This window comes from Dicentrarchus labrax, unplaced genomic scaffold (assembly GCF_905237075.1).
Source record: "Dicentrarchus labrax unplaced genomic scaffold, dlabrax2021, whole genome shotgun sequence".
Classification (NCBI taxonomy): domain Eukaryota; kingdom Metazoa; phylum Chordata; class Actinopteri; family Moronidae; genus Dicentrarchus; species Dicentrarchus labrax.
This window is the reverse complement of record NW_026136703.1, coordinates 12,695,108-12,719,047: the sequence shown is the minus strand read 5'-3', so window position 1 is coordinate 12,719,047 and position 23,940 is coordinate 12,695,108. Positions and strand designations below refer to the sequence as shown.

General features: G+C 41.6%; 1 protein-coding gene across 3 annotated transcripts; it reads right to left on the bottom strand.

Annotated features, from left to right (window-relative positions):
- Positions 1-528: 528 nt before the first annotated feature.
- Positions 529-23,573, bottom strand: zfyve28 (zinc finger, FYVE domain containing 28). 3 transcript variants are annotated; one of them, XM_051393098.1, is made up of 14 exons: positions 23,200-23,573; positions 9,755-9,895; positions 7,369-7,506; positions 6,982-7,184; positions 6,759-6,848; positions 6,530-6,619; positions 6,336-6,437; positions 4,718-6,241; positions 4,331-4,426; positions 3,702-3,865; positions 3,505-3,621; positions 2,758-2,859; positions 2,532-2,635; positions 529-2,437 (listed from the first exon to the last, which is right to left on the bottom strand). In XM_051393098.1, exons 1-14 carry the CDS (start codon positions 23,233-23,235, stop codon positions 2,306-2,308), a joined length of 3,039 nt encoding a protein of 1,012 aa, XP_051249058.1. In that variant the 5' UTR covers positions 23,236-23,573; the 3' UTR covers positions 529-2,305. The 3 variants fall into 3 exon arrangements, with proteins under 3 accessions (XP_051249058.1, XP_051249051.1, XP_051249067.1); XM_051393091.1 differs by having other exon boundaries at positions 2,758-2,862; positions 23,200-23,572; XM_051393107.1 differs by lacking the exon at positions 4,331-4,426 and having other exon boundaries at positions 2,758-2,862; positions 23,200-23,572.
- Between the last annotated feature and the right edge of the window lie 367 nt (positions 23,574-23,940).

Sequence of the window (23,940 nt, the reverse complement as noted above, 5' to 3'; positions counted from 1 at the left end):
ACTAAGCAGGGTGTTGCTCATCTGATGACTAGGCCCACACTGCCCACTCAAGTGGCAGGAAAAGCTGATAAATAGTAACTAAAATAGCCCCAAGCTGTAAATGAACATCTAGTATGATGTATTCAATCAGTATTCAATCAGTCATTCAATCAGTCATTATTCAAATCAGAAAGATACTTAACTAATTATTCTACCAGATCTGGCAACCCTTGATAGACCACTTCAATAACAGCACACTAGCCCTTCCCATAGCCTCTATTTATTATGATCTTATTGTATTTTTTATTTCTTTATACTCACACAAGTGTTCCTGTTTCCAACTGGGTGTTTGACTCTGAAAACCCCAATAAAAAGGGTTGTAAAAACGATACTGAACTATTAAAGGTTTGAACCATCTCAGTGTTCTGTGTCTTAACTTCATAGCCTGTGGAGCTGTACATCAGTATGGCATTATAAATTAAAGGCTGCAAGGCATTTTCAAAGCAAGAATACTTAGCTGTAAAAGTAAAGAGAAGTGATCAGTCGACATTTTTAAACAGGAAAAAGTAATTTATTTCAATATACATCGCATTTAAAACTATATAACATTATTTGTTTGTTGAATATTTCACACAGCTCTTATCATGGAAATGTCCTGGAATTTTACAAAATAAGACAAAGCTCTGAAACAATAATAGGATATCCCGCCCTTTAATTACTGCATGATTCCTTGTATTTTACATTAAAGTAATTATAGCTTCATACATTATTTTTGTTCTTTATAAAAGAAAAAAAAAAACATATCTTTGCAAAGTGAGTTTATATGTTCTTTGATGAAAATAGGATTGATCCAACAGTAGGTGAGTGATTTTGATTATGTAATGCCTGAGAAACTGCTTTACATCAGAGCAGAATGGACATAATGTGATAGTTCATCAATGTCGCTCAAAGGTCCATATTTGTAGATGGGCCACTTCAGACCACTCAGATGTTCAAACTGTAATATATATATAATGAGCATGGAAGATACTGTGTATGCCGTCATTGCAATGGAAGCAGATTCAAGAGCAGAAAGGAAGTCAGGAGCAAATGATGTCAGTCCAGGAACAAAACATTTGTTCCTGTCCAACAGTACCACCAGAGCCAAAGGTGGAAATAATTTAGTGTAAACCCCAATCAATCTTCTCTTAATAAATGGCCTAGAACTACAATCTAAATAGCAAAGGGTTGTCTCTAAAATGTGCAGGACCATTGCAGGTAGTAGTCACAATATTGCACTGAATCGAGAGTGAGGAATAGAAATCAATGGGCAATAATCGGCCTGTAGTCTGTAGGCCAGCACCTGAGAAGGCCTCTGGTTCAGAACAAATTGTTCACAACATGGCGAAGAGAGGTCAACTCTCCACTAGGGGGCCTTCAAGACCTGACAGTGATGACTAAGGAATCCCTTTTATCCATCTCGGTGTGCAGCGGAGTCCCAGAGAAGACTAAACATGCCATGGTGCAACTGTAAAAGCAAGGGGCACAGCCCATTGCCATCAAGAGGTGGGTCAAACTTGTTGGTACCGAGACCCCATGTCACAAAGTGATTTACACAATTACACATTCATTGCCATTGAAAGAATCTCAATATAAAAGCTGTCAGTTTTTCATTTTTGCTTTACTGGGACTGGTAGCTGGGTGGAGATTGCTTTCCAGTTCCCACATAAACAGCAACCATTTACTGTTGACATTGTAGTGTAGCTATTACCAGAATTATCCTTATTTACATGGTTATCGTGACTTACATTCTTTTGAGTAATCCGAGTCCCGTGGGAGCTCTGGCACAAATGTAGGAAGCTCGCTAAAGCATAGGAAAATATGTCACAAGTCCTTTCATTTACACCTAAAGCAACAAAACAAACAAGGTGGCCTGTTCTGATTTTGTGCTGCAAACTGCTACAGAGGACTGTTGCACAATGCCAGTTCAGCTGTTATTGCCTGTTTATCCCCTCTCCCTTTTGCACCTCTTCATTCAGACAGGCATTTGTGAATTTGTGTGTGTTGGCTGGGCACTGATATCAAACCCTTTGGTTCCCACTGATGCACCAGTCTCTCTGAAGCAACAGAAACAGGGCGAATCATCACTTGCGGCTGCGTGTGTCTCATCTCTCTGCTCTGTCATCTGGAATGGCCTTACTCTGAAGCCTTGCTGAGCAGGTTCGATGAGGACCATTCAGCTAAACCAGAGCAGTGTGGCTTTTGCTTTGTACACAGCTGTGGATCTGTCTGTTGCATATGCTCTTGTTGTGGTGGACTGTGTGCTTTTGGTGATGATGATCTGGGGTCAGATGCCGGCCTTGTCGCTGTAGAAGGGCGTGACATGAAACATGTAACAGTGTGTGCACACCCTGACAGGCTTGACCTGACCATATCTGGGCAAAGGAGCAGAATGGGAGGAGCAGCGAGAGCAGAAGATCTGAAATGAAACATGTAATGCATCAGTTATTATCCATATGATGACGACGCACAATGTGATCAGTTGATCAATGACCCCCCCCCAGTCAACGTACCTTTCCACAGCTTCTACAGTGATGCTTCCTGCGAATGACAGTGAAGGGAGCCTTGCAGGCAATGCAGGAGTTGCAGGCTTCATCAGGCACCCAGTCTGGAGGGTCTACACAGAGCCAACGAGAAACAGTTAACATAAAGCAGGCCTGTCTAGACATTAGTGCAGGGAAAGGAACATGCTGACATTTTAACTAAACTTTGAGTGAGTCTGTTTGTGGATTTCCTGACCTTCGAACTGGCCTTCCCGGGCCTTAGCTGCCAATTCCGAAGAAGATATGGTCTCCTGACAGAGAGCACAGTCCTCCAACACTGCACTACGCAGAACAGGACCTGCTGGAGACCATAGAAGAAGAGACTAAAACTGGTGTAGTGTGTGACTGGTTGTTGACAGTTAGAGACACTGTGATGGAGACTAGCTGAGGCATGAGGCATGTGAGGAGGCATTACAGTAGTCAAGATGCAATATGATTAAAGGTTAAAGGAGGGGCTTTTGCAGTGTATTTTAGTGTACAGTGGGTTTGTAGAGCTTTTTCTCTAAACAGCTGCCTGCTCTTGCAGAAAACTACTCTATCAAAGAGATGAGAGAGAACCATTATTAAAAATAAAAGCTGAACTATGAGATGAAACCTACTATAAAGCTCTGTAAAACTGAAGGGAGCTGCAGATTCTTCTGATGATTCTCTGTAGGTTCATCACTAAGAGCGTCCCCTTTCATATTGTGACTTAATACATTGCTATTATAAAAGTATACATACTATCCAACAACAGCAATAACAATGAACGTACAGTTTACAGACAAGAATAATCATTACAAGCACATTTTATATTTTAAGAAACAGGGCCAAAGAAGTTTGTGTAGAGCATCTGGGCTTCTTTTTAGTGGCACTGAGGCAGTTTTGAATTATGTGTGTATTATATTAATAAGGGAAAGACAATGTGCCATGACATATTGTATATGCAAGACGTGTTCCTCACCTTTCTTTTGCTTGTCGTTGTCACCCTGCTCACACTTGGTTGCCATGACTTCAAACAAAGTCTTGAGGATGCTGCGAAGGTCACTAGCATAGTTGGTCTGCAGCTGATCAGCAACACCTGCAACACAAAATGGATATCAGCACGGGAAAGACAAAGAGAAGGAGGGAGAGCGATGTATAAAGAGTGAGAGCTTTTACCTGATATGCAAACAAAGAGACGGTGGATGAGGTCGCTGCTGCTGTGGAAGCGTGATCGGATCTTGTTCCTGGCAGCCATCTTGGCATTTTGCAGGGCCAGCTGGATCTCCTGATGGTCCAGGTCTTCAGACGTCCCCGAGCTGGGGGTCAGACTGCTGACAGGACTGCAGGGAGGGAAGAGCGACAGGGCAAAGATCGTTGTTATTTTTCCTGAACTCTTCAAATATAATTTACACATTCATGTTTTATCCATGGTAAATTTTAAGTTAACATGAAGAATGTAGTATATAAAATGAAGGTTGAAAAGGAAACAAATTCACTCCCTGTATATAGGGCATTTGCTTTTACCATGACTATACTGAACATCAATACTCAGCATCTGCCTAATTAAATCTACAGTATAAGCCAAGGGGCAAATTAATGCTGTCACCTGTAGCCCATACAGGAAGGAGTGACTGACACTTCAATCAATGGCTGAATGAGAACAAAAGATGGAATAAAGACTGGATATGAACAAAGAAATCTTTTCATCTATTATACAAGGACTTTTTAGTTACTATCAGAGCGTGGGCAGGGAAAAAACCTCACAAACATATGACAGTGACACACTTTCATGAGTGATTAGTTACCTGGGAGTGTATGCACTGCTTGACAGACTACATGTGGTGACCGACACACTCTCACAGTCACTACCTGACACAGAGCTGAGGGGAGAGTTCTGAAAACTAAAAACAACCGATAGTAAAAATGAAAAAAAAGGAGAAATAAAAGAACAGAACAATCACAATGGTAAAAAAAACATACTGGTATATAATTAAGGCAACATAAGGCAAAGTGCAAAATGAGACGCAATTGATGAAAGCAACAGGATAATTCTAAATATATGACGAAATAAAACAGATATTTATGATGAAGCAAGAGCAAGCTGAGGTCTTAAGTCCTCCAAAGAAAAGAGATAACTCCAACATAAATCAAAGAGCTGATAAATGAAATGACTCATAGATATGGCAGCATACCTTGAGTTCCTCCTGCTGTCCTCTTTGGTGTCCCTCTTTGAGTCTTTAGTTCCTGGCTTGTCCTTATCCGTCTCCTTGTGACAGCCTCCACTGGCCTGCTGCCTCTTTTCAGTCCCCAGCTGGTGGTTGCAAGGGGAGGGTCCATCCCCTCCGCTGGAGCCAAAGTCCTGAGGGTGATGCCCCGGCCCTGGAGCCACCACCAGGCACTTCTCACAGAACTGGAAGTTTGAATCCTCTTCCAGGGTGTCTGCAGAGCAGCAGGAAGAAGGGGGAGTCAACTGGGCAAGCTCACCCATACTACGAGGCTCGGGAACTCGAGGGGGCAGCCGGCAAGCAGAAGACTGGATGACGGTACTGGGGGCTGCTGTCTTACAGTGTTTGTCCAATCCCAGGGCGAGGCCTAACCCGAGACCAGTGGTCTCTGTGGTGATGGCATCCTCGTGGCTGTCCTCACAGCTCCCGCAGCAGACGCAGGAGTTGAGCAGGCAGTGAGTGGCCACCAGGGGGCCGCAGGGTTCAATCTCAGAGGGGACGGGCCGCGGCAGTAGCAACTTGTCCACAGCCAGCTCCGTCAAGCTGGGGGAGCGAGGGTTGAAGATGACCGTTGCAGACAGCTTCATCCCACCCATACGGTGGGCGATGACCTCGGCTGTTTCAGACGCTGTCCCCTCCAAACCCACCTCCCACCCATTGGTGTAAGGTAGAGGTTCAGAGCCGGGAGCAGAGGTGCAAGGAGGATGCTTTGCATTAGGACAGTGTGTGTTCTGGCTGCGTGGCTGTGGGCAGGGCTGCTCTGACTGGGCCTCAGAGTACCAGCCATTCCTGGTAAAGTCTGGCCGTGGGCCCGGCTTGCGCTGCACAGGACGGGCAGCCTCTGATGCTTTGGAAGGAGAGGGGACACAACTACAGGCCTCTTTTGAGATGCTGGTGATGCTGTCTCCTGCTGCGTCCAGGTCATCCATGAGGAAGACCCTGTCCTCCTCCTCTACATAGATGCCTGTCCTTCCCCGGCTTACCAAGAGCCTGCGGGGAGAGGCCTCAGTGCTGGAAGCACCACTGGAAACTCCCGCCTGTCCTCTTTGGGGATGGTGTGCCGGGGACTGACCCTGGCTGGGAGGCGACAAAAGGGTGGACATCTCGTCTCCCACGCGGTACACCATCATGTTGAGCTGCTCCAGTTCCTCCTCATCGTACTGCATGGAGCAGGCCAACTCAGCCTCCTCTGCCTCCTCACACAGCAGGCCCTGCTCCTGCTCCTCCTCCCCCCTCTCGGTTTCCACCTCCTCCCAGCCCTTTTCCACTTCCGCCGGTTCCTCCTCCTGGCTGGGACAGACAAATAGAGCCAGATGCTCCTGCTCCCCCTCACTGTCTCCCTTGGAGGTGTCATTAGCAGGGCTGCAGGATGACTGATTCTCTTGGACTGGAGCTGGTGCGCTGTTTGTGGACAACTCCCCGTCCTGAGAGATGCACAAGTTCCTCTCTAGCGTAATCAACTCCTCCTCAGTCAGGGTCTGTAGCAGGTCTCTGCAAAATCATTTTAAGATAGTTGTAACATACTGATAGAGGGAAAAAAGATGAAATATCTTTTTTTGTGATGTTAAATATTCACAGACTGTACCTGATTTTCTTCAATAAAGTGCGAAAAGGTCTGAAGAGCTCAGACATGTCCTCTGACTTTCGGTCGAGGTTGAGAGGTCCCTCTGAATACACAACCAGCCCACTAAAAAATATGTTTAAAATTCTGTGAGAGGCCAGGCGGGACAAGAAAACAAAGAAGTGGGCGGAAGAATGGAGAAGACAGGCAACACTTACCACACAATGGCTAGTCTGGGAATTGTAAACATCAGCGCGGGTTCATAGTCATCGATCATGTCTTGTGTAAGATAGCTCAGCTTCAGGGCCCTGAGCACAGGGGGAAACAATAAAAAAAATTAACCACGTTATCTCCGCAAATTATTTCGATTCTGGTAAATTTCAGACGAAGACAGCAGTCCTCTATAGGCTGTAATTCTTTAAAATGTTTGTTCCACTGTAAGCTCACCTCTCCACAGTCTCACAGAAGAGCACAATCACCTCCTGCTGTACATAGTATTCTTTGGGAGACTTCACAGGCACCATGGCTGACACATAACTGGCAATAGAAGAAAAGGAAAATGAAATGTAAGACATTCACAGCTTTGTTTAGAGTTTTTGGCACCAAAAAGTCCTTGAGAGGACAATAATGTCGATTCAACTTTTTTACAATTGTCTGGTTCTTCATTTACCTGAGCTCAAACTCAGCAAAAAGGCTGTCGAAATGTCGCAATGCGTCCTTCATGCGGTCCGTGTACAAGTTGAGGTCTCGCAGGGCCTGATCTCTGGTGATGTTGCGTACCTCCTCCAGGCTGCGGGTGAGGTCCTTAGCCAGGGGTCTCATTGCTATACTCTCTATCTCCCTGTTCATGATGATAGAGCCGGCAGCCAAACACTGCAGAAGAACACGTACATCATTAATGATCTCGCCTTGCACAGAAGGTGAAACAGACCAATTATGTTTAAAATGGCACGCTCAACAATCAAGAAACACCACAACTGTAAAGTATTTTTTTGCATGTGTGTAGACCTTGTATAAGGTTGTTTTCTCCCAGACTGACGCTGGAGGGAATACCTACTTCAGCTCCAAACCACAGCTGCCCTGCCAAGTTGTCATGACGAATCTCCTCGGGGAACTTCACAGAAAAGTCTCTGTTGGCCCGGTCGTTGGGGATACATTCATCCATGATCTGATTGATAATGTTCAACACATTGTCCTGCAGATAAGCACAAGAGTGACAGAAAACAAAATTGAACAAACTAGTTACACGAGTAAACACGAGTGAGTCAGAATCTGTTCATGAAAAGCAATTTTCTCAGTGTTTACTTTGATTAACTAATGTTGGTTAATAGTCCAAGCTTCACCTCTTCCAAGGCCATTGTATTGGAGCGTTTAAACACCATTGATTAGGAAGTGAATGAAAACAATTTGACAAGCACATGAGACCATTACGGGCCTCGCAGCTACATTCTCCTTCAATAAAAACACTGAACTAAAGCCCATAATTCCAGCAGTGAAAATGCAGTGTCACACACAGCAAGGGCTAATCAAGAGCTTATGTGCCGCTGGCATGTACAACAGCCATAACAATGACTTACAATGAGCCTTTCACTCAACCGCAGCTGCACTGTGCACTGTAATCTTGTCAGGCACAGCACTGCGTCTTTCTCAGCTCGCCCCGAGGAGAAAGATTAAAAAGCTTTGAGAACGAGGGCTTAACCACCGATTCCTGTGTGCTGTGTGTGTGTCTTGGCCCGGTGTGAGTACCACTCCACTGTCTGTGAGCATCTCCCAGCAGGGGACACCGGTGATAACCTTCACTACTGTTGGTTTCAAATCATTCAGAGGTAGTGATTCCTGCGTGATACCTGACACGCCAGAGTCACAAAACACTGGCTTTTATCCTTTTTTTTTCAGCTTATCTCTCACTCGTTTCACAGTCTATCTCAGACCCTTTCTCTTCTTCTGTCTCTTGAGTATGCCGTCCAACTTAATCTCTGTCCATCTCAAACACACACAAAATACTCGCCCGCCTGTTCCAGCAAGCCACACTGTAAGAACAGCCGTGCTATCATAATATGAGCAGCATGCCAGAAACCCCCACAGAGGCCCATGAATAAGAGCCGATAGCTGCAGTGGCAGGTTCAAGTGCAAAATTCTGGCTTGAGTGCACTTGCCTTCTATTCTTGGGGCCTTGGGGCTATAGAGTATCATGCTGCTTAATTCATTCTGCAAAACGCATGAGGTCACACGCCACTGAAATGACACCTCTCTGTACATACAAGTGCTGAGAGTTTGCCGTTAAAACATTTTCACTGCAACTTGTAGGGTGAGAAAATCTAATCTGAGGTACAGACGCATCCTAAAAACAGCTAGTCATTTACAACTGCTGAAAAGCATTATAAATTCAGAAAAAGAGGAAAGAGGAAGAAAAGCACCAGAGGAATGAAAAGAAAAAGAAACTGAGAAGAAAAACAAGGTGACAGATTGGGAGAGGGAAAGATAGAGGGGAGAAAGACAGAACAGTCGGGGATCAAGTGATGACCTTATTAAGTGGTTCTCCCCTGTGTGCTGTGGGAGTGGGGGGGGGGGCTAACAACGGGCCAGATGACAACCTCTCCTCCACCACCTCCAGCTTGCTCTCAGCATGATGCAGCATGGCAGCCATCACTCATGCATCACCTTCTAAGCTCCACTCAGCCCTGACCACATAAAGACCTGAAACAATACCCTGTATCACCACATGCAATAACTTTCCATATCAACATATCATATGACTCCCAGTTTGTGTTTCATTCAGCACTTTTTGCATAGACTTAAGAGTCCAATTATTAACACATTACCTCAATCAAAGCTACAGTTATAAAAAGCCTCTTACAAAAGAAACCGCTCTTGTAACCATTTACTAATAACCCACATGACACACAAAGTCTAAACAATGTCTACTTATCTCGTCTTATCAGCAAAACTACTTGATATAAGAACCCGGGCGAGCAATATTTGGTAAGGCAACAGTCCTATCACCACGCCTGTATCCAAAAAGGGGTGATAAGGGTGTTGTCTATTTTTATTACCAAGCTCCAGTCAGGTGACTGTGTAAATGAAAAGGATCGAGAGTAAACATAAGAATTTGTGGCTCAGAGTCAAATCCAAGCTGGGGGTTCATTTACCGGATAGATTCACAAGCCTCGTAGTAACTTTAGATAAACTTTTGAATACATTTTTATACAAAATGAGGACTGTGGTTTTTGTCCACCATGGAAAGCTCATTAGGAAGGGATTTTTTAATGGCCAGTATGAAAAGGAAAAGCTTTACTCCACTTAAGGGCTATTTTTATCCATTATTTATAATGAATGAATGAATGAAATAACAACAGTAATTGAAACAGACTAGAATGTTTCCTTAGTGAAATTAAGGCGTAGGAAGATGATGACAGTGAGTGTGTTGGTTTCTCCTTGCTGACCTGACAAGATCGGAACTGGTTGACCAGCAGGGTACATCTCTGAGGGTCCTTCCTGCCGTCGAGGCCATCCAGCTCAGTGGCCACCTGATTCAGCTCTTCATCAGCATAGTAGAACTGGGCCAGGAGCTGAGGGTCTGTCCTCTGCACAGAAACACAAAGAGACACAAGGAGGTCATTTTCAATAACGTGTATAGCAGTTTCTGAAAAAACAAAAAAAATATGATCAATTAAAATTATTGGGCTTGAAAACAGTCTAACCACTCTCTATATTTTATATGACCGAGTTCACATGTGCGCTTAATTGATACCACAAAGTACAGTAGTTTGCACTAGGGCTGCAAATAAGGGTACTTTCATTAGCAATTCATCTGTCAATTATGTTCTCAATTGATCAATTAGATCACAACTTCTTAAAGCTCAGGATGACGTCTCCAAATGTCAGATACAGTTTCATGAAAACTGTAGTTGCTGGATGTTACTCTGGCAATATCTGCTGATTTCCAATCATACGCCACCACCATATTAAATATATATAGGAACATCTTTGAGTCAGCGAACATCCTTCCCATCAGAGCAATCCTGTGGTTAAAAGTTACTTGAGTTACTAACTTGTTCCTAAGCTGTGGCCAGAAATATCAGACCGCCAAGAGCCGTGTGACCGAACCTTACATCTCAAAACAACACAATATTTACAGAGGAAATGACTGGACATCAGGGCAAACAAGACTGCTATTTAACTGTAAACAGAGTACAGGCCAAGCCAAGATAAGTTGGAAGTCTCCCTGTGACACTGTGCTGTGTATCTGCTATCAGGGGATAACTGGTACAGAATCTCATGTTTTAATAAACTGTGAGAGATATGAACAGAGTGAGAAATATCACTCTTGACCTGCTTGAAGTTCCTGTGTTCATTCATTACACTCGTTTCCACGTATAGTGCTTGGGGGAATTAAGGTCTGCACTGTTTAGAGCTCTGCATGAGTGAAATACAGTGTCAGGCATGGACAGCTGCTGGCTCCAGAAAACCAGCTTCATGTTTAGTGTTTTTCTTACTGTGGGCAAGTCAACACATGAGTGACATATTATGCTCAGTAAGTCTCCTGGTTACAACAACACTATGCTACTACAGCGCCTTATGTTAACAGGTGGAGTATTTAAGTCAGCAGAGTTTCACCCACATTGTACATACCCAGCAACGAATGTATTGTAACTCAAGTCATCTCATGCGAATAAACCACAAAACTGAGAGAGGAAGAGATAGGGTGAACAGCTATGTCAAGGTAACATAGCACAAACATGAAGGCAGCATAATACAGCAACATACTGCAGATCTGTAGGGACAGAAATAAAACCAGGTAAGTAGGCCATTGTATAGGCCATCTTAACAACAGATTGCTCTCCCATTTGCCAAGGTACTCTGGTGATTTATGGCCTACCACAATACACGGGTTATACAAATTCATACATAAAGACACGTTCAAGATGTATGGGGAAGCCAATGATAAAGAATGGCTTTAGTCCCGACAAGAGGCGTTAACAAAGGTTAATACAGTGTGAAGCCCCCCAGAAGAGTAGGTGTAATTAAAGAGCCAGGCCATTGTAGCGAATTTATGTCATTATCTCCCACCATGCTCCCATCAGTGCTGCAGCACAACACTGAAAATCACTCACACTGCTGGGGGAGCAACACGTCCGGCCAAAACTCACAAAGCCGGGAAGAGACACAGATGCACAAAGAACATAAACACAAGCGTTGATTATTTTCATTGCTTACTCAAAATGAAATAAATGAAAGAGAAAATTTACAGGACAATCACGATACTATTTTTTTAATCACAACACCAACAAACACTGCACTCACACACACTCACACACACACACACACACATATCCTGGGGAGGGCTCACGTTGATCGAAAGGTTAATGGTTTTAAAAATGGCGACCACATGCCTACGTGCATCATCACAAACCACATGGACCCAGTGACGGTGCGGGAGCTTAAAAGGACAGCATGACTGTGCAGACTGGAAGATGGGAAAGCTACACCGGTAAACAGGCTCATTTGCCAGGCTTGTGTCGACTGTCTGGAAGTGTTTTTCATGGAGTCAAACTGAATACTGGTATTTACTGAAAACCTCTCACAGGACCTTTTCCCTTAAGTTTGCAGTGCTTCCTGTTGCGTGATGCTCCCCCCGTGGGTCCTCGCTTTTTCTCTCTCTGAATATGATACATGGTGCTGTTCCCTCACTCTCTCTCATTAATAATGAAACAAACAGCAAGGAGAAAACACAGAGATATAACCTACAGCTGCAGTACTTGTCGCATTATTACTGTGAGGGGGAAAACCATATTTTCAACATCTTAAAGGTTATTTGGAGGACTGAGATATGTCACGGCATCAGACTAAATACTAATTAATATGGGGAAGGCTTTATTTTTTGTCAAAAGTCATATTTATGTTGGGTAGTAATTCAGTTGGAAGAAGAATAATTTGTAATATTTTATTTTATGTGTGATAGTTGAGTTTTGCCCACAGGTAATTGAGAGCTACAGTAGGGTGAGTTATAGAAAAGCAGAGCACTGGATTAGAGCAGATTGCCATTTCCTTTCTTGGCCAAGGACACTTCAGTAGAGCAGATACTTGCCGACATAAAACCCTGTTTGTCCCACAAAGCAAATTCAATAATGTTTCTGCCCATTTTGCTCATGTGTGTGAATTTTGATGTCTCAGCTATGTCATGTTTATGGATTTACTCAAAAGAGCAATGGAGAAAAGGCATCTAATCCAAAATAAATAGGCAATTCTGAGACTGTATTACACCTGGCAAATATATCAAGTGTTTCACAGTCTTCACTAGTGTTCTTTCTTAACAAGGTCATATACATGCTCTATATACAAGTGATCTGTGAAGAATGGGAATAGACAGTCACAGTGCTATAGCAAAATTAAAAAAAAAAAAAGAGAGACAACTGTAAATAGTATTATTCATTACTGCACTGGAATTACTATAATGAAAATGCATGCAAGTGTTTTTTTCTGAATGTGTAGGGTAATGGGAACTGAGCACAAAGGAAACCTCAAAGGGAAACTTTGCCGATTTTCAACCAGCTTTGTATCGTTACAATGTGGGTAGTATATGCAAATGAACAATGTTCACCTTCCCTCCATGTTCCTGCTCCTTTGTGACGATCCGACTTCACGTGCATACGAAAAAATGCCTAAGTGCAAGCTGTAGTTCGAACAACAGCCCTACAGCCACAGACAGTGTGACTGTGCTGGCAAATGAGCGGGGAGCTCTGGGTGCAGGTAATGTGGAGGGAAGTTAAACATTTGCACATCCTGCCCACATTGTGATGATACAAAGCTGACTGAAAATGGTCAAATTTCCCCTTTTTAAAAAAACAAGATTAGGTATTTATCTTTCCATCCTAATTTAATCTCTGAACAGTGAGATAGGCAATTATATCACCAGTCAGGAGTCAGATTTGACTGAACTTTACACAACTACACAACAATGAGTGAGTGTATGCCACAAATGTCATGATGACCAAACAGGAAACAGGAGTCAGACACAGTGAAAGACCTTTTTCTAGCAGGCACAACAAGGCCTGGTGGCATTCATTTTGAGATTTCTGAAGCATATAGGCCAATGCTGACAGAGGAAGAAAAGAAGTATTTGAGACAGATGCCATCCTATAGCCTCCTCCTGCTGCATTCCTCACACAAGAGGGAACATTCCTGCAGCACTGCATCATGGGGGGAAAAGTCAAAAGGCAGGCAATGTTCAAGATGTGCTGATTTACTTTTAGATAGGCAGCAATTCTTCAGCTACTTGGTTTGGTGCACTGTGGAATAATCATTTATCAAATATTAGAAAAAAGGTATGAAAAGAATAAGTCATGACTGATACAAACAGATCATTGAACTTCATAAAGTGTAGATGTCTACTTCCTCTCCATTTCTGACACCAATGGGAGAACCAGAAGCCAGTTGCATCAGCTGTTATAACCTCAGCTTAGTTATAAAGTAAGTGTTTACTAAGTGGAGATTAATAACAGTGTATGCATATATAATACCTACATTTACAGAGGACTGGCAGTAGGATTTAATATATTGTTTGACCTCCTAAAACAGCTATATTTGGCACTTTTGTTAAAGCTTGTAATGCTTAAGTGATTTCTTGTTTACATAGTTATCTGCTTTTGATCGGACAGCACTACAGATGTTTCCTGGCAACCAATCGACACATCGCAAAAGTCTTTATTAGCAAAACTATCTTTCTAACAGCTGGTGCATCCAAATCCTGGGTCCGGCAAAAGAGAGATAGGGCCATATAAGTCATAAAATACAGACTAATCCTTTTTTTGAAACTCAAATCTAAAGCCTTGAATGTTAATATTTACCTCATTACATGGACTATCAGTCGGTGATGTTAGACTCTGAAAAGCAAAAAAGGCAAGCTGTCTGTCGAAACAAGTGGCGGTTTTCATCTGCTTACATAATATGTGTTGTCACACAGTACAGTATTGGCCTTCACTTTGCACATACAGAGTAAATGGTTAAAAAAAATATGTGCTCTTACAATTACAACTATTAAAAAAGCAAAAACAGACTGAGAAAAATAAATATAAGATGACAAAAAAAGGGAACAATTAAATTAAGAGGCTAAAAAACAACACCTTCCGATAAGGATATTAAAACAGTTTTACAAAAGCAAGCGTGTGAACATCTGGGGATCTGACTCCTGAACTTGCGAGTTGTGTCATCACCACCAATGACAGCTGTACCTTGCGTAAGTGAGGAAATGATTCAGCAGATTCAGCTCTTGTCCCCTGTGGCGTGCCACTCTCCTGTTATACTCCTGCTGTCAGTTGTCCTGGCTGCCCTCTCTCTTTGAGATGACTCAAAAACTCTATCCATTACGGTCACAAACCCATCATTTCAGACTATTAGGCACCCACAACTTCATCCAGAGTGACAATTACTGTTAAGCCCCCTCAATCACATAATTTCACGATGACTCAGTGAAATTTCTGTCCCTTTTGTTTACCATTAAAATCAATGACAGTGCGTTGACAGTGTGACTCTTATTGAAACGTGTTACCGTGAGATGCCTGCTGCTGTACGATCTACATCATCTCAGCCAGCTTTCTCCTTGAGCTGCTGATTCTGGGTTTCATTTCTCTCGGATGATGGAGGCCGTCAGGCTAATGCTTCATGAACGTCCATAGCATCGGTGCGTGCACACTGAGCCCACTTAAGGGACTTATGAGGAACCTTGTCTCTGCCCTCCATACTCTATTCCAGGCTCAATTTGTTGCCTTCTGGATGCCTTCCAAGGATCAGAGGCAAACATTGTAGGGGGGGAAACCAGTTCACTCTGCTTTATCCAGTCAGTTGGCAGACTGGCAAAAAAGCAGCCGGATACAGTTCATCACCTTATTTATTATTCAGGACTCAGCATAAAAGCCTTGGCAAGAGCGAGCCAATCGTTTTGGTAACAAACAAGGAAACTTTCTCGACCATTATTTATATTAAGTTTGGCAGAATAAAAAGTATTATCTTTCTAAAAATGCAGTGTTGTAGGTTCAGTTGTATTGAGACATTCCTTTCATGTTCAGCTTGCATCAGGAGTTTCTTTCTCCCCACTGTTGTTTTCTGCAGCTACCAAGTTATTTGTGATGACCTTTCAGGCATAAACTCCAAATGTCTTAAAGTCATTCTGGACAGATTTTCTATTAAATAAATGTGCAATTAAATCAGCGGCACTAATCACAAACTGCTGAGGAGTATTTCTGCACGGACCAGCTGAAAGTTGGATCCACAGCAGACTACAGACTTAACTCAGTTCATTGACTCAATATATTCAGAGTGGTCTGCCCATCTGGACTGATGGCATAATCTGTGTGCTTGTCTCTTCTCAGAGGGCTGCACTAATCTGGCATTTGGACTAAGCAATGACTTGTGCATGTGCCTGGCACATGGTTTAGCATGACAGGCCGAGGTGACCCAGGGGGGCGCAGAGGATTTAGGTGGCCACAAGGCATGTCCAGGATCCCCTGATGGTAGTGTGGTGACACGTGGGGACACCCCTCTTCCCAGCAACTGCAGGGAAGTTCTTATGCAAGAAATAATCTGGTTATACAATCCAGAACTGGCGGTTAAACTGTGGCTACGGAGGGGAAAGTAGATTTTAGATTTTACGAAATCAACAACTTGACATTTTTCGTGGAGTATGAGCCCTGAAGAGGAAGAGATGACAAGATTGGTGAAGATTGGCGGAGACGCATGTCCCCTATCTTTACACAAAACCACCAGCAACAAAAAATAATGGCATGCTTGACATTTAAGAATTTTACTGAACAAAAGGAAACTCAAAACAAACCAACCCATGTTTCCTCTGAACAATTCTGACCCACATCTCCTCTTCACTGTTGAGAATGTGCATGACTCACAGCCAGGCTAAGTTTGTCCACATACCATTCATTGTTCTGAACAGAGACTGAGAGCTAGCGATGCCCAGGCTATCCCAAATTATACACATTGACAGCTGTGGACAGCAACTGTACGCGTCTGTGCAAACACACATCTTTGATTGCTGTCTGTGGAGATTACATGTATTTCAACTTGTCGACATGCTTGTGCAACGGGGTTGTACCTGAAACCGCATGACTAAGTAAGTAATAAATGAACTAAAATATACATAAAGATTCAAGATTAAGATTCAGGATTCAAGATAAATAATAAAGAAGTAGCAGTTATCTGTTTGCATCTTTCTGCTTTTTACCCACAGTAAAGCTTTATTTTGCCTAGCAGCACTCGGTATGAACATTGTCATTCATCTTTCCCTCATCATCTTTTAGCAAATTTAAAAAAAGACTGTATCACTATTCAAAAATTCACCGTCACAACATACCCAATGTGCTGCACCTCTGCATCATTAAAATATGAGTTCAAATACCAATGTTTATCGAATATCTTCAATCAATTTGTCAAATATTCAGGATTTCTTTTCATCGCAGCCCTAGCATCCAGTAAGGAGAAACACTAGAGCTGCTAAAGAGCGATATCCTCTCATCTTATCTCCTGCCAACTGTAACCAAGGCCAAAATCTAATCCCAAAAATACAGGCCTACTGTTCTCCTCCCATTCTCCCCTGCTGCTAAGACAGAGCCCTGAGCAGGAGGGGTGGCATTTCATTTTCTGGCTCTACCTAGAATAGTCGGACTTATAATATAGACAAAGGGCACCTTGAGTGGATTTATGTTTATCATTGGTAAAAATGAAGAGAGGAATTAAAAAAAAAACTTTGATCAGAGACAGTATGAATTATTACCAATACGAAACGAGGTGTAGAAAATGAGCACAGCCACTTAGTCGATACCAGGACTAACTGATTCTCTGTGGTACCTTTAAATCTCACTCTTCTTCCACAGCTACTTTCCTTCAATCATTGCTTCCCCACACCTTGGACAGCGGGCCCTGATTCTCCAATCCTGCAATGAATTTAAAAAGGCCTTCAATCGCCTTGCCTGTCTCGATCTGCACTTGGGTCAGCTCTCTAAATCCAGGCAGCTGACACCAAATCAATTACCGCATGGCTGGTGGGTAAGCAGAATGGGACATCCACAAAGAACTCCAGAAACGGGGCTAAATATGAAGCCACGCTGGCCGCTGCTCAGCAGTTTGCTGTTCCCTCTTCCATCAACTCTGTGCCAACTGTGCAGGACCAACTCTGCAAAAACAAGATCCTAATTGCTTTGCCTGCTCTCAGTTCTCCTGCTTGCATCTTAGCAATATTCACAAGCGAACCAGGGTAGTGAAAAATGACAAATGAAGGGCAAACAAGAAGGTGAAATAAATCATGTAAACAAGAGCAGAACCTACCACAGACAGGCTACTTCTACTCTGTAGAAGTGGAACAATCATTACTGAGGAAATCACCATGATTCAATAATACGGAGTACAAAATATTTCCAACGAAAAAATAAAGTGGCGCTCATCATGCAAATGATTAATTAAACGCATGAATCCATTTTTATTTTGTTTTAGGATACACATAAAGGGTACAATATCTGAATTTCATTATACAACCCTACATTGTAAATGACAATAAAATAACCTTGAAACCTTTATGAAATATGTGTAAGGTATTCTTCTGTCATTTGAGATTTTTGTTTACATATAAGCTCTGGAAAAGCACCTAAATATTGACAAGAATAACTTAAACTGAGTCACTTAGGGCTCCAACTAATCATTTTCACTATGGATTAATCTGCCAATTATTGTCTTAATTAACTGATTGGCCTAAGACTAAGAAAAACAGCAAATTATCATATTTGATCAGCTGGAAACAGGGAATCTGGGCATTTTTGCTCAAAAATACCCAAATAGTTTTTCTGTGGACCGACTAATCGATTAATCAACTAACTGTTACAGCTGAATTAACACATATCTAATTAAAGAGGAGTAAGGTTGACAATTATTTTCTCGATTGTTTGCTCATAATTTCACAGAACCCAAAGTTCTCTAAAATGTCTTCACATTACACATTTATTCCAAACAAATAAAAATCTGACAATATTTTATTTAAAATTACATAAAAGAGAGAACCTGTTTTTTAAGAAGCTGGAATCAAGCAATTTGTGGGAATTTGTGGTTGATTTAACAATCAATTCAACAATCAATTATCAAAATATTAGCAGCTCTAGTCTGAAGGTCCTTTGTACATTGATTAGTTGTTTCATGATTACTAACAATCTAAGAACTACTTCAATTGAAAAATAAAAAAATAAATTAAAATTAACTTTAAATTAATTTAAAATTGATCAACACAAAAGAATCAACAACAAGAGTACAAAGAGCCATCTACAGTGAATTTTAAACAATATGTACTAGAAGGTTTGCTGAAAATGTTTCTTGGATTTTCGTCAGCACTGTCACAGATTTTCTATAAAAAGCATTAAGAATATGAAACTTAACTCTACTATAAGTTTGTAATAAGACATAAATAACTATCACTGCAGTTTTAACCATGTCTGACCGCCACCTCTTCATAGACGAACATTTCCTTTCAAAATCAAATTCAACTGATGCATTTTAAGTAGGGCCCACACAGCTGGCAACAGAGGCAAAACTGGCTCTTGAGTGAATGATAAGTAAAAATGTGTTGCTTTGTTGAAACCATCAGCTGTCAACATGTCGGGTTTTCTTTCTGACAGTGTAGACAAACATCTCTAAAGCATCTATTATGGTTGCTTGACAATGATTTATGACCACGGTAAATACTTATGCCTCGTGTTTCATTAACATGTGTACAAATGATTTTACACCATTGTTTCTGTATACAGATGATTTTATGAGATTTTACCTTAAACTATTAAATATATGTAGGTTAAACCCTCATTTAGAGCTGAAATGATGAGCCCAATAACGATTTAATAATATTTGATATTTTTTTAAGTAACTAAATGGCTGTAAATGTTGTTTTATTGTACTGGGTTACATCATACTGCACAGGCTTTGCGTCTGTGTCAACTACCAGTATGGATTTAATATTTCTAGATATTATCTTTTCACTGAAATAAAAGTTTTTGTCACTTTCAGATGTATGTTTGCAATGTTTTACAAGCCAAATGTCATTTTTATTTTATTTTACTACCTACTGAAGCTAAAACTGTGAAACAAACAGTTTATCATAGTCAAACCTTATAAGATTTATGACACATGATTATAATTATGTTTTTCTGAAATAAAGACAATTTTCTTTCTAGTTCTCAAGTGACCTGTCAGATGACCTTATCAAAGCATTCAGGCATTCCCATTACATGTTCATACACTCGCAAACAGCCAACCTTGTTACACACCGATATCTGTTTGACATTTCGATAAGGAGGAGTGCAGAAAGTATCAGCTACCCACGCACTGAACTGTCCGTTGTGGAGACGGGGGGGAATGAAAGGCAAATTAGTAGCATCCTGTAGATGGAGGTGAGTGCAACCCGGCCTGGTTGTGAGCTGTGAGCCCGTCACACTGACAGATGAGGTGGTGTGGAGCTGAAGGTCAGCTCCTGAATGCCTGATGGAATAACAACCAAGAGAGGAACACAGGCTACAGAGGAAGTATGCAGGTTTAGCCTCCTGACATCTCTCTCTCTCTCTCACCATCAGTCACTCTGCAAGTTTGCAGCTGATGAGCGAAGAGGAGAGGAGACAGTGGCCATTTTGGCTGCTCAGAAACCTGAGCCAGGTCATTTTGGTTTGGGACTGCTGCGGGGATGTGTGATGAAGCAGATTTTTATGAATACTTCTCCCCTGATTTCCCCCAATCCAAAGCCTCTTTTTACCCATTTAAAACGTTTCCCTGCAGAATGAACAGTCGAAGTTCAGCAAATGATGAGCAGTCAGATAAAATAACACAGAATACCTAGAGCAAGATTAACTATTCACACAAAAACCAGCTAAACCAGTTTAAACGCCTGGAGGGAATGTGAAAAATCTCCCTTTACAGACGTTTATCCTCAATTTGAGCGAGTTAACCATTACAGCCTTACAGAAGACCAGGACAATCCATTCTTACATATTCATCTTTCTGGCACTTTGAGTCGGGCAGAATAGACAGGTACATTATGTCCCACACAGAACTGCACACTACTCTCTAACACACTGGGAGGGGATTGTGTAGCAGGGGCAAAAGAAAGTCCTCCTCAGTGGGACTTATCTGGGGAGGTAAAGAGCAGCTCTGGAAATATCAATAGCGCCGCTTCAGTCAAGGGAACATGCTGATTCAACACTTTTCTGTCTCCAGGAGAACATAGTTCAATAATAAACGGCTTACTGTTGATGCAAAATGACAACGCTATGCGGTGTTCAACTATAAATGCCAGAATATGTGGGTTGGGCACAGATTTTAATTACAACAGAAATATTTTCTCTCCGTGCAAAAGAGAAATTACTTGCGAGCTTAGCTGCTGTTTAGTAACAAGAGCATAAAGTGATCTGCACCCTCCTTTCATTACTGTTGTCTTTTCATGCTGATTGGCATAATTACAGAGGCTTTTAGCACTTTTCTCTTCACTCCTTTGAGGCAGAAGTGGTCATTTAAAACCCACAGACTTATGTGTAATTCTGCTAATTCCTACCATGGCTGCGATTTGGCAGAAAAGGCAGTGATGTAATAGCTCAGCACCGAGGAGTCAGTAGTCATTCATGAATGTGACAATACTCTGGTGAACCCCGACACTTAGGCCTAACCCCAACAATGGACTACCAAAATGCTGTGACAGCAAACATGGTCAAACAGAGAAAAGAGTTATGACGCAGGTGCATGTCCGTGGTAAAGAGCAGGTGGATAATATATAATCACAGGCATTTCATTGTATCCCTGTCTGACATTACTGGTGCAAAAACTCAGATTACTATTATCGTTTAATATAGAAACTCTTCTTTTACCAGAGAGACTGACTTTTCATCTTATACTGCCAATAAGAAATACATGTTGACAAACCCTTATGTAAAGCAAAAAGAAGACAACACTAAACCACACTCGCCAGCTTGTTTGAGAAGATGTCTGCAGTATATTTTCCTCAGTTTCTATCAATAGAAGAATCTGCTTTCGAGGATTACAATTTACAGCAGTTGTGATGCAAGGTCGACCTCTCTCTGTGTGCCTTGAAAGGACGCCATACATTAAACATGCTAAAATGTTATTCAGGTCTGTTGACTTGCTCTGGACTTTGTTGTGTGGACTAGAAACGAAAGCTTTATACCTTCAGTCTCTTTATCAAAAGTCAAGGTTTTTAATTGAGTACAAAAAGTTTACCGACTTATTTTTTTTAATTTACATAATGTTCTGATATAAATGTCCTGCAGTTGACAATAATAATCTTTTTGTACTCATTCTCTGGAAGAGGCTGCATTAATACTGTGTAGTACAAGTGGTAAGCATCATTTCGCAAAGTGCTTTTCAAAAGAATATTTGCTCAGTCTTCCCTGTAAATAGCAAACTTTCCATAAGAGCATATGAGTAATTGGGACAAGGTTATGAGCACATAGAGGCTGGAAACCCACGTTAAATATTACAACATCTAAAGCTCAGAATTCTCTATAAGTAGATGAGGTAGGAGTTTCTCAATCCAACTTGACCACAAAATCTGTGACAGTTTAGTAAAACTGCTTTATACAGCACTAAAAACAGTATATATTGTATTGTATTGTTACATCCTGTTCCATGCAAGTTGTCCCTTTACAGTATTTTACTATTTCTCCACCTAAAAGTTAACAAGAATTCCCTCCCTGTAGAAAAAATCATATTCACTCATCCTAAAAAGTGCTGCAGTTGCCGTATGTTAAACAGTGGCCAGGCTTTCAATACTCCCTCTGCTGTGTCAGGCCTGTTTCCACACTCTGAGCTTGATTTAAAGAATCACAGCACATCCATTAGCAGCTCACCACAATAGGTGACGATTTTGCCTACAAATGTTGTGTCCTGGGTCCCGAGCAGCAGTTAATTCGATGCGTTTTGCTTTTGACAGCAAGTTCGGGGTGATGTCTACAATCAACAAACAAATAAAACCCATTCAAATGCAACGGAGCAGAAACAATTAGTCATCTAATCAAACAATTAGAGAAAAATAATTAACTGTTTTGATAATCAATTAGTTGTTTCTGTCATTTTTTAAAGCCTAAATGGCAAACATTTCACCTTGTTACAGCTTCTCAATTGGGAGGTTTTGCTGGTTTTATTTGTCTTATGTGATATTAAATTAAATATCTTTGGGCTTTGGACTGTTACTCAATGTACAATCTGAATACGTCACCTTGGGCTTTAGGTAATTGTGATTCTTATTTTTGACTATTTTCACAAAAAAAAAAAATCAATGAATTGAGAAAATAACCACAAAATTAATTCATAATAACATTTTATTTACTTTCCTGTCTATTTTACTTTTGATATCTTTCTTATTTTGTAAAATGACTGACATTATTATCAGCAACATTATTACCATTTTTATTATTATTTTATCAATATTGTAGCTGCTCTTAATGATCATATTACTATTATTATTATTGAGGTTATACAGAGATATGCGATATGAAATGAAATTCACTTCAACAATATGGACCATTAATGCCAATTTCAGCTGAAGGGAGTCAGTATAATTCAGTGTACATTGCCAGGCTGTAACACAGTTAGCTGACTAGCGCTTGAAAACAAAAGCATCAACAACAACAACAACAACAACAACAACAAAGGGAGAGCTGCTGGTTAACACAGTGTAACATCAGGATCACCGGCTAACGTTAGCAGATGTGTGGTGAAGTGATCCGGCTAGCGAGCCCCACTGATCGGCTAGCTATCTCCAAAGCTATGCATTTAAAAAAATAAATAAAAAAAGAAGACAGACTGCAGAGCTGACACAGCCCGTGAATGCAAGATAACTTACCTTGGGCTTATACAGCCACTTTCGAAAGCGGTTCATCGTTACCTCGCCACCCTCCTTTGTCACCAACCCCTCCTCCTCTCCCCTGTACCTGTGTGTCTGACACTATCGGCGGTTGGTTGCTAAGCTAGCTAGCTGGGTTCCAAAAACGGAAAATGTACAAAACACAATGTACGGTAAGTTGTCCCTGAACGTTACAGCGCGGCTCTAAAGGCGTACAAAGGAGATGTTCGAAAACGACGACTTATTTCCATCTTCCATGAATCCCGAGGTTGGCTGCCCGTCTCCCCCGCCCGGCCACTTTCCAAGTCCCGATGATACAGCGGAGCGGAGCACCGACGGCTCTGCTGTTCTCTGCCCCTCTAACGTTACTCGATGACAGTCACGTTGACAACATTCACCTCCCACTTTCCCAGGAAGTGATGCCTTCAAGTGCCGCTCCCTAATACTGTGATTTCGGTCGGATATATGAACAAAGCCGACCACTGGGTGTTATAGTGCATTGGTTTTCGAGCTGGGGTCCAGGGACCAACAGGGGTCCTTGAGCGGGTTGTAGAGGGTCCCCAGCAAAAGGAGGAATAGAATATTTTAACTTTTATCACATTTTTTAAAGGTAATTTGGAACAACAAGGGAAGAAATAGGGTTGGCCATTTTGACTGATTAAGTTATAGTGATCATTGGTCGATTATTGATTGACTATGAAGACTTCATTATCTTCAACCAAAAAATAAATAAAAAATACT

Excerpts from the sequence above, each read along its gene's own strand:
- zfyve28 (XM_051393091.1), bottom strand. The coding sequence starts at position 23,235 with ATGAACCGCTTTCGAAAGTGGCTGTATAAGCCCAAG. Across the intron at positions 3,622-3,701 it reads TCTCTTTGTTTGCATATCAG|GTGTTGCTGATCAGCTGCAG; the intron begins GTAAAAGCTCTC and ends TTTGTGTTGCAG. Across the intron at positions 2,438-2,531 it reads ACTGTAGAAGCTGTGGAAAG|ATCTTCTGCTCTCGCTGCTC; the intron begins GTACGTTGACTG and ends GTTTCATTTCAG.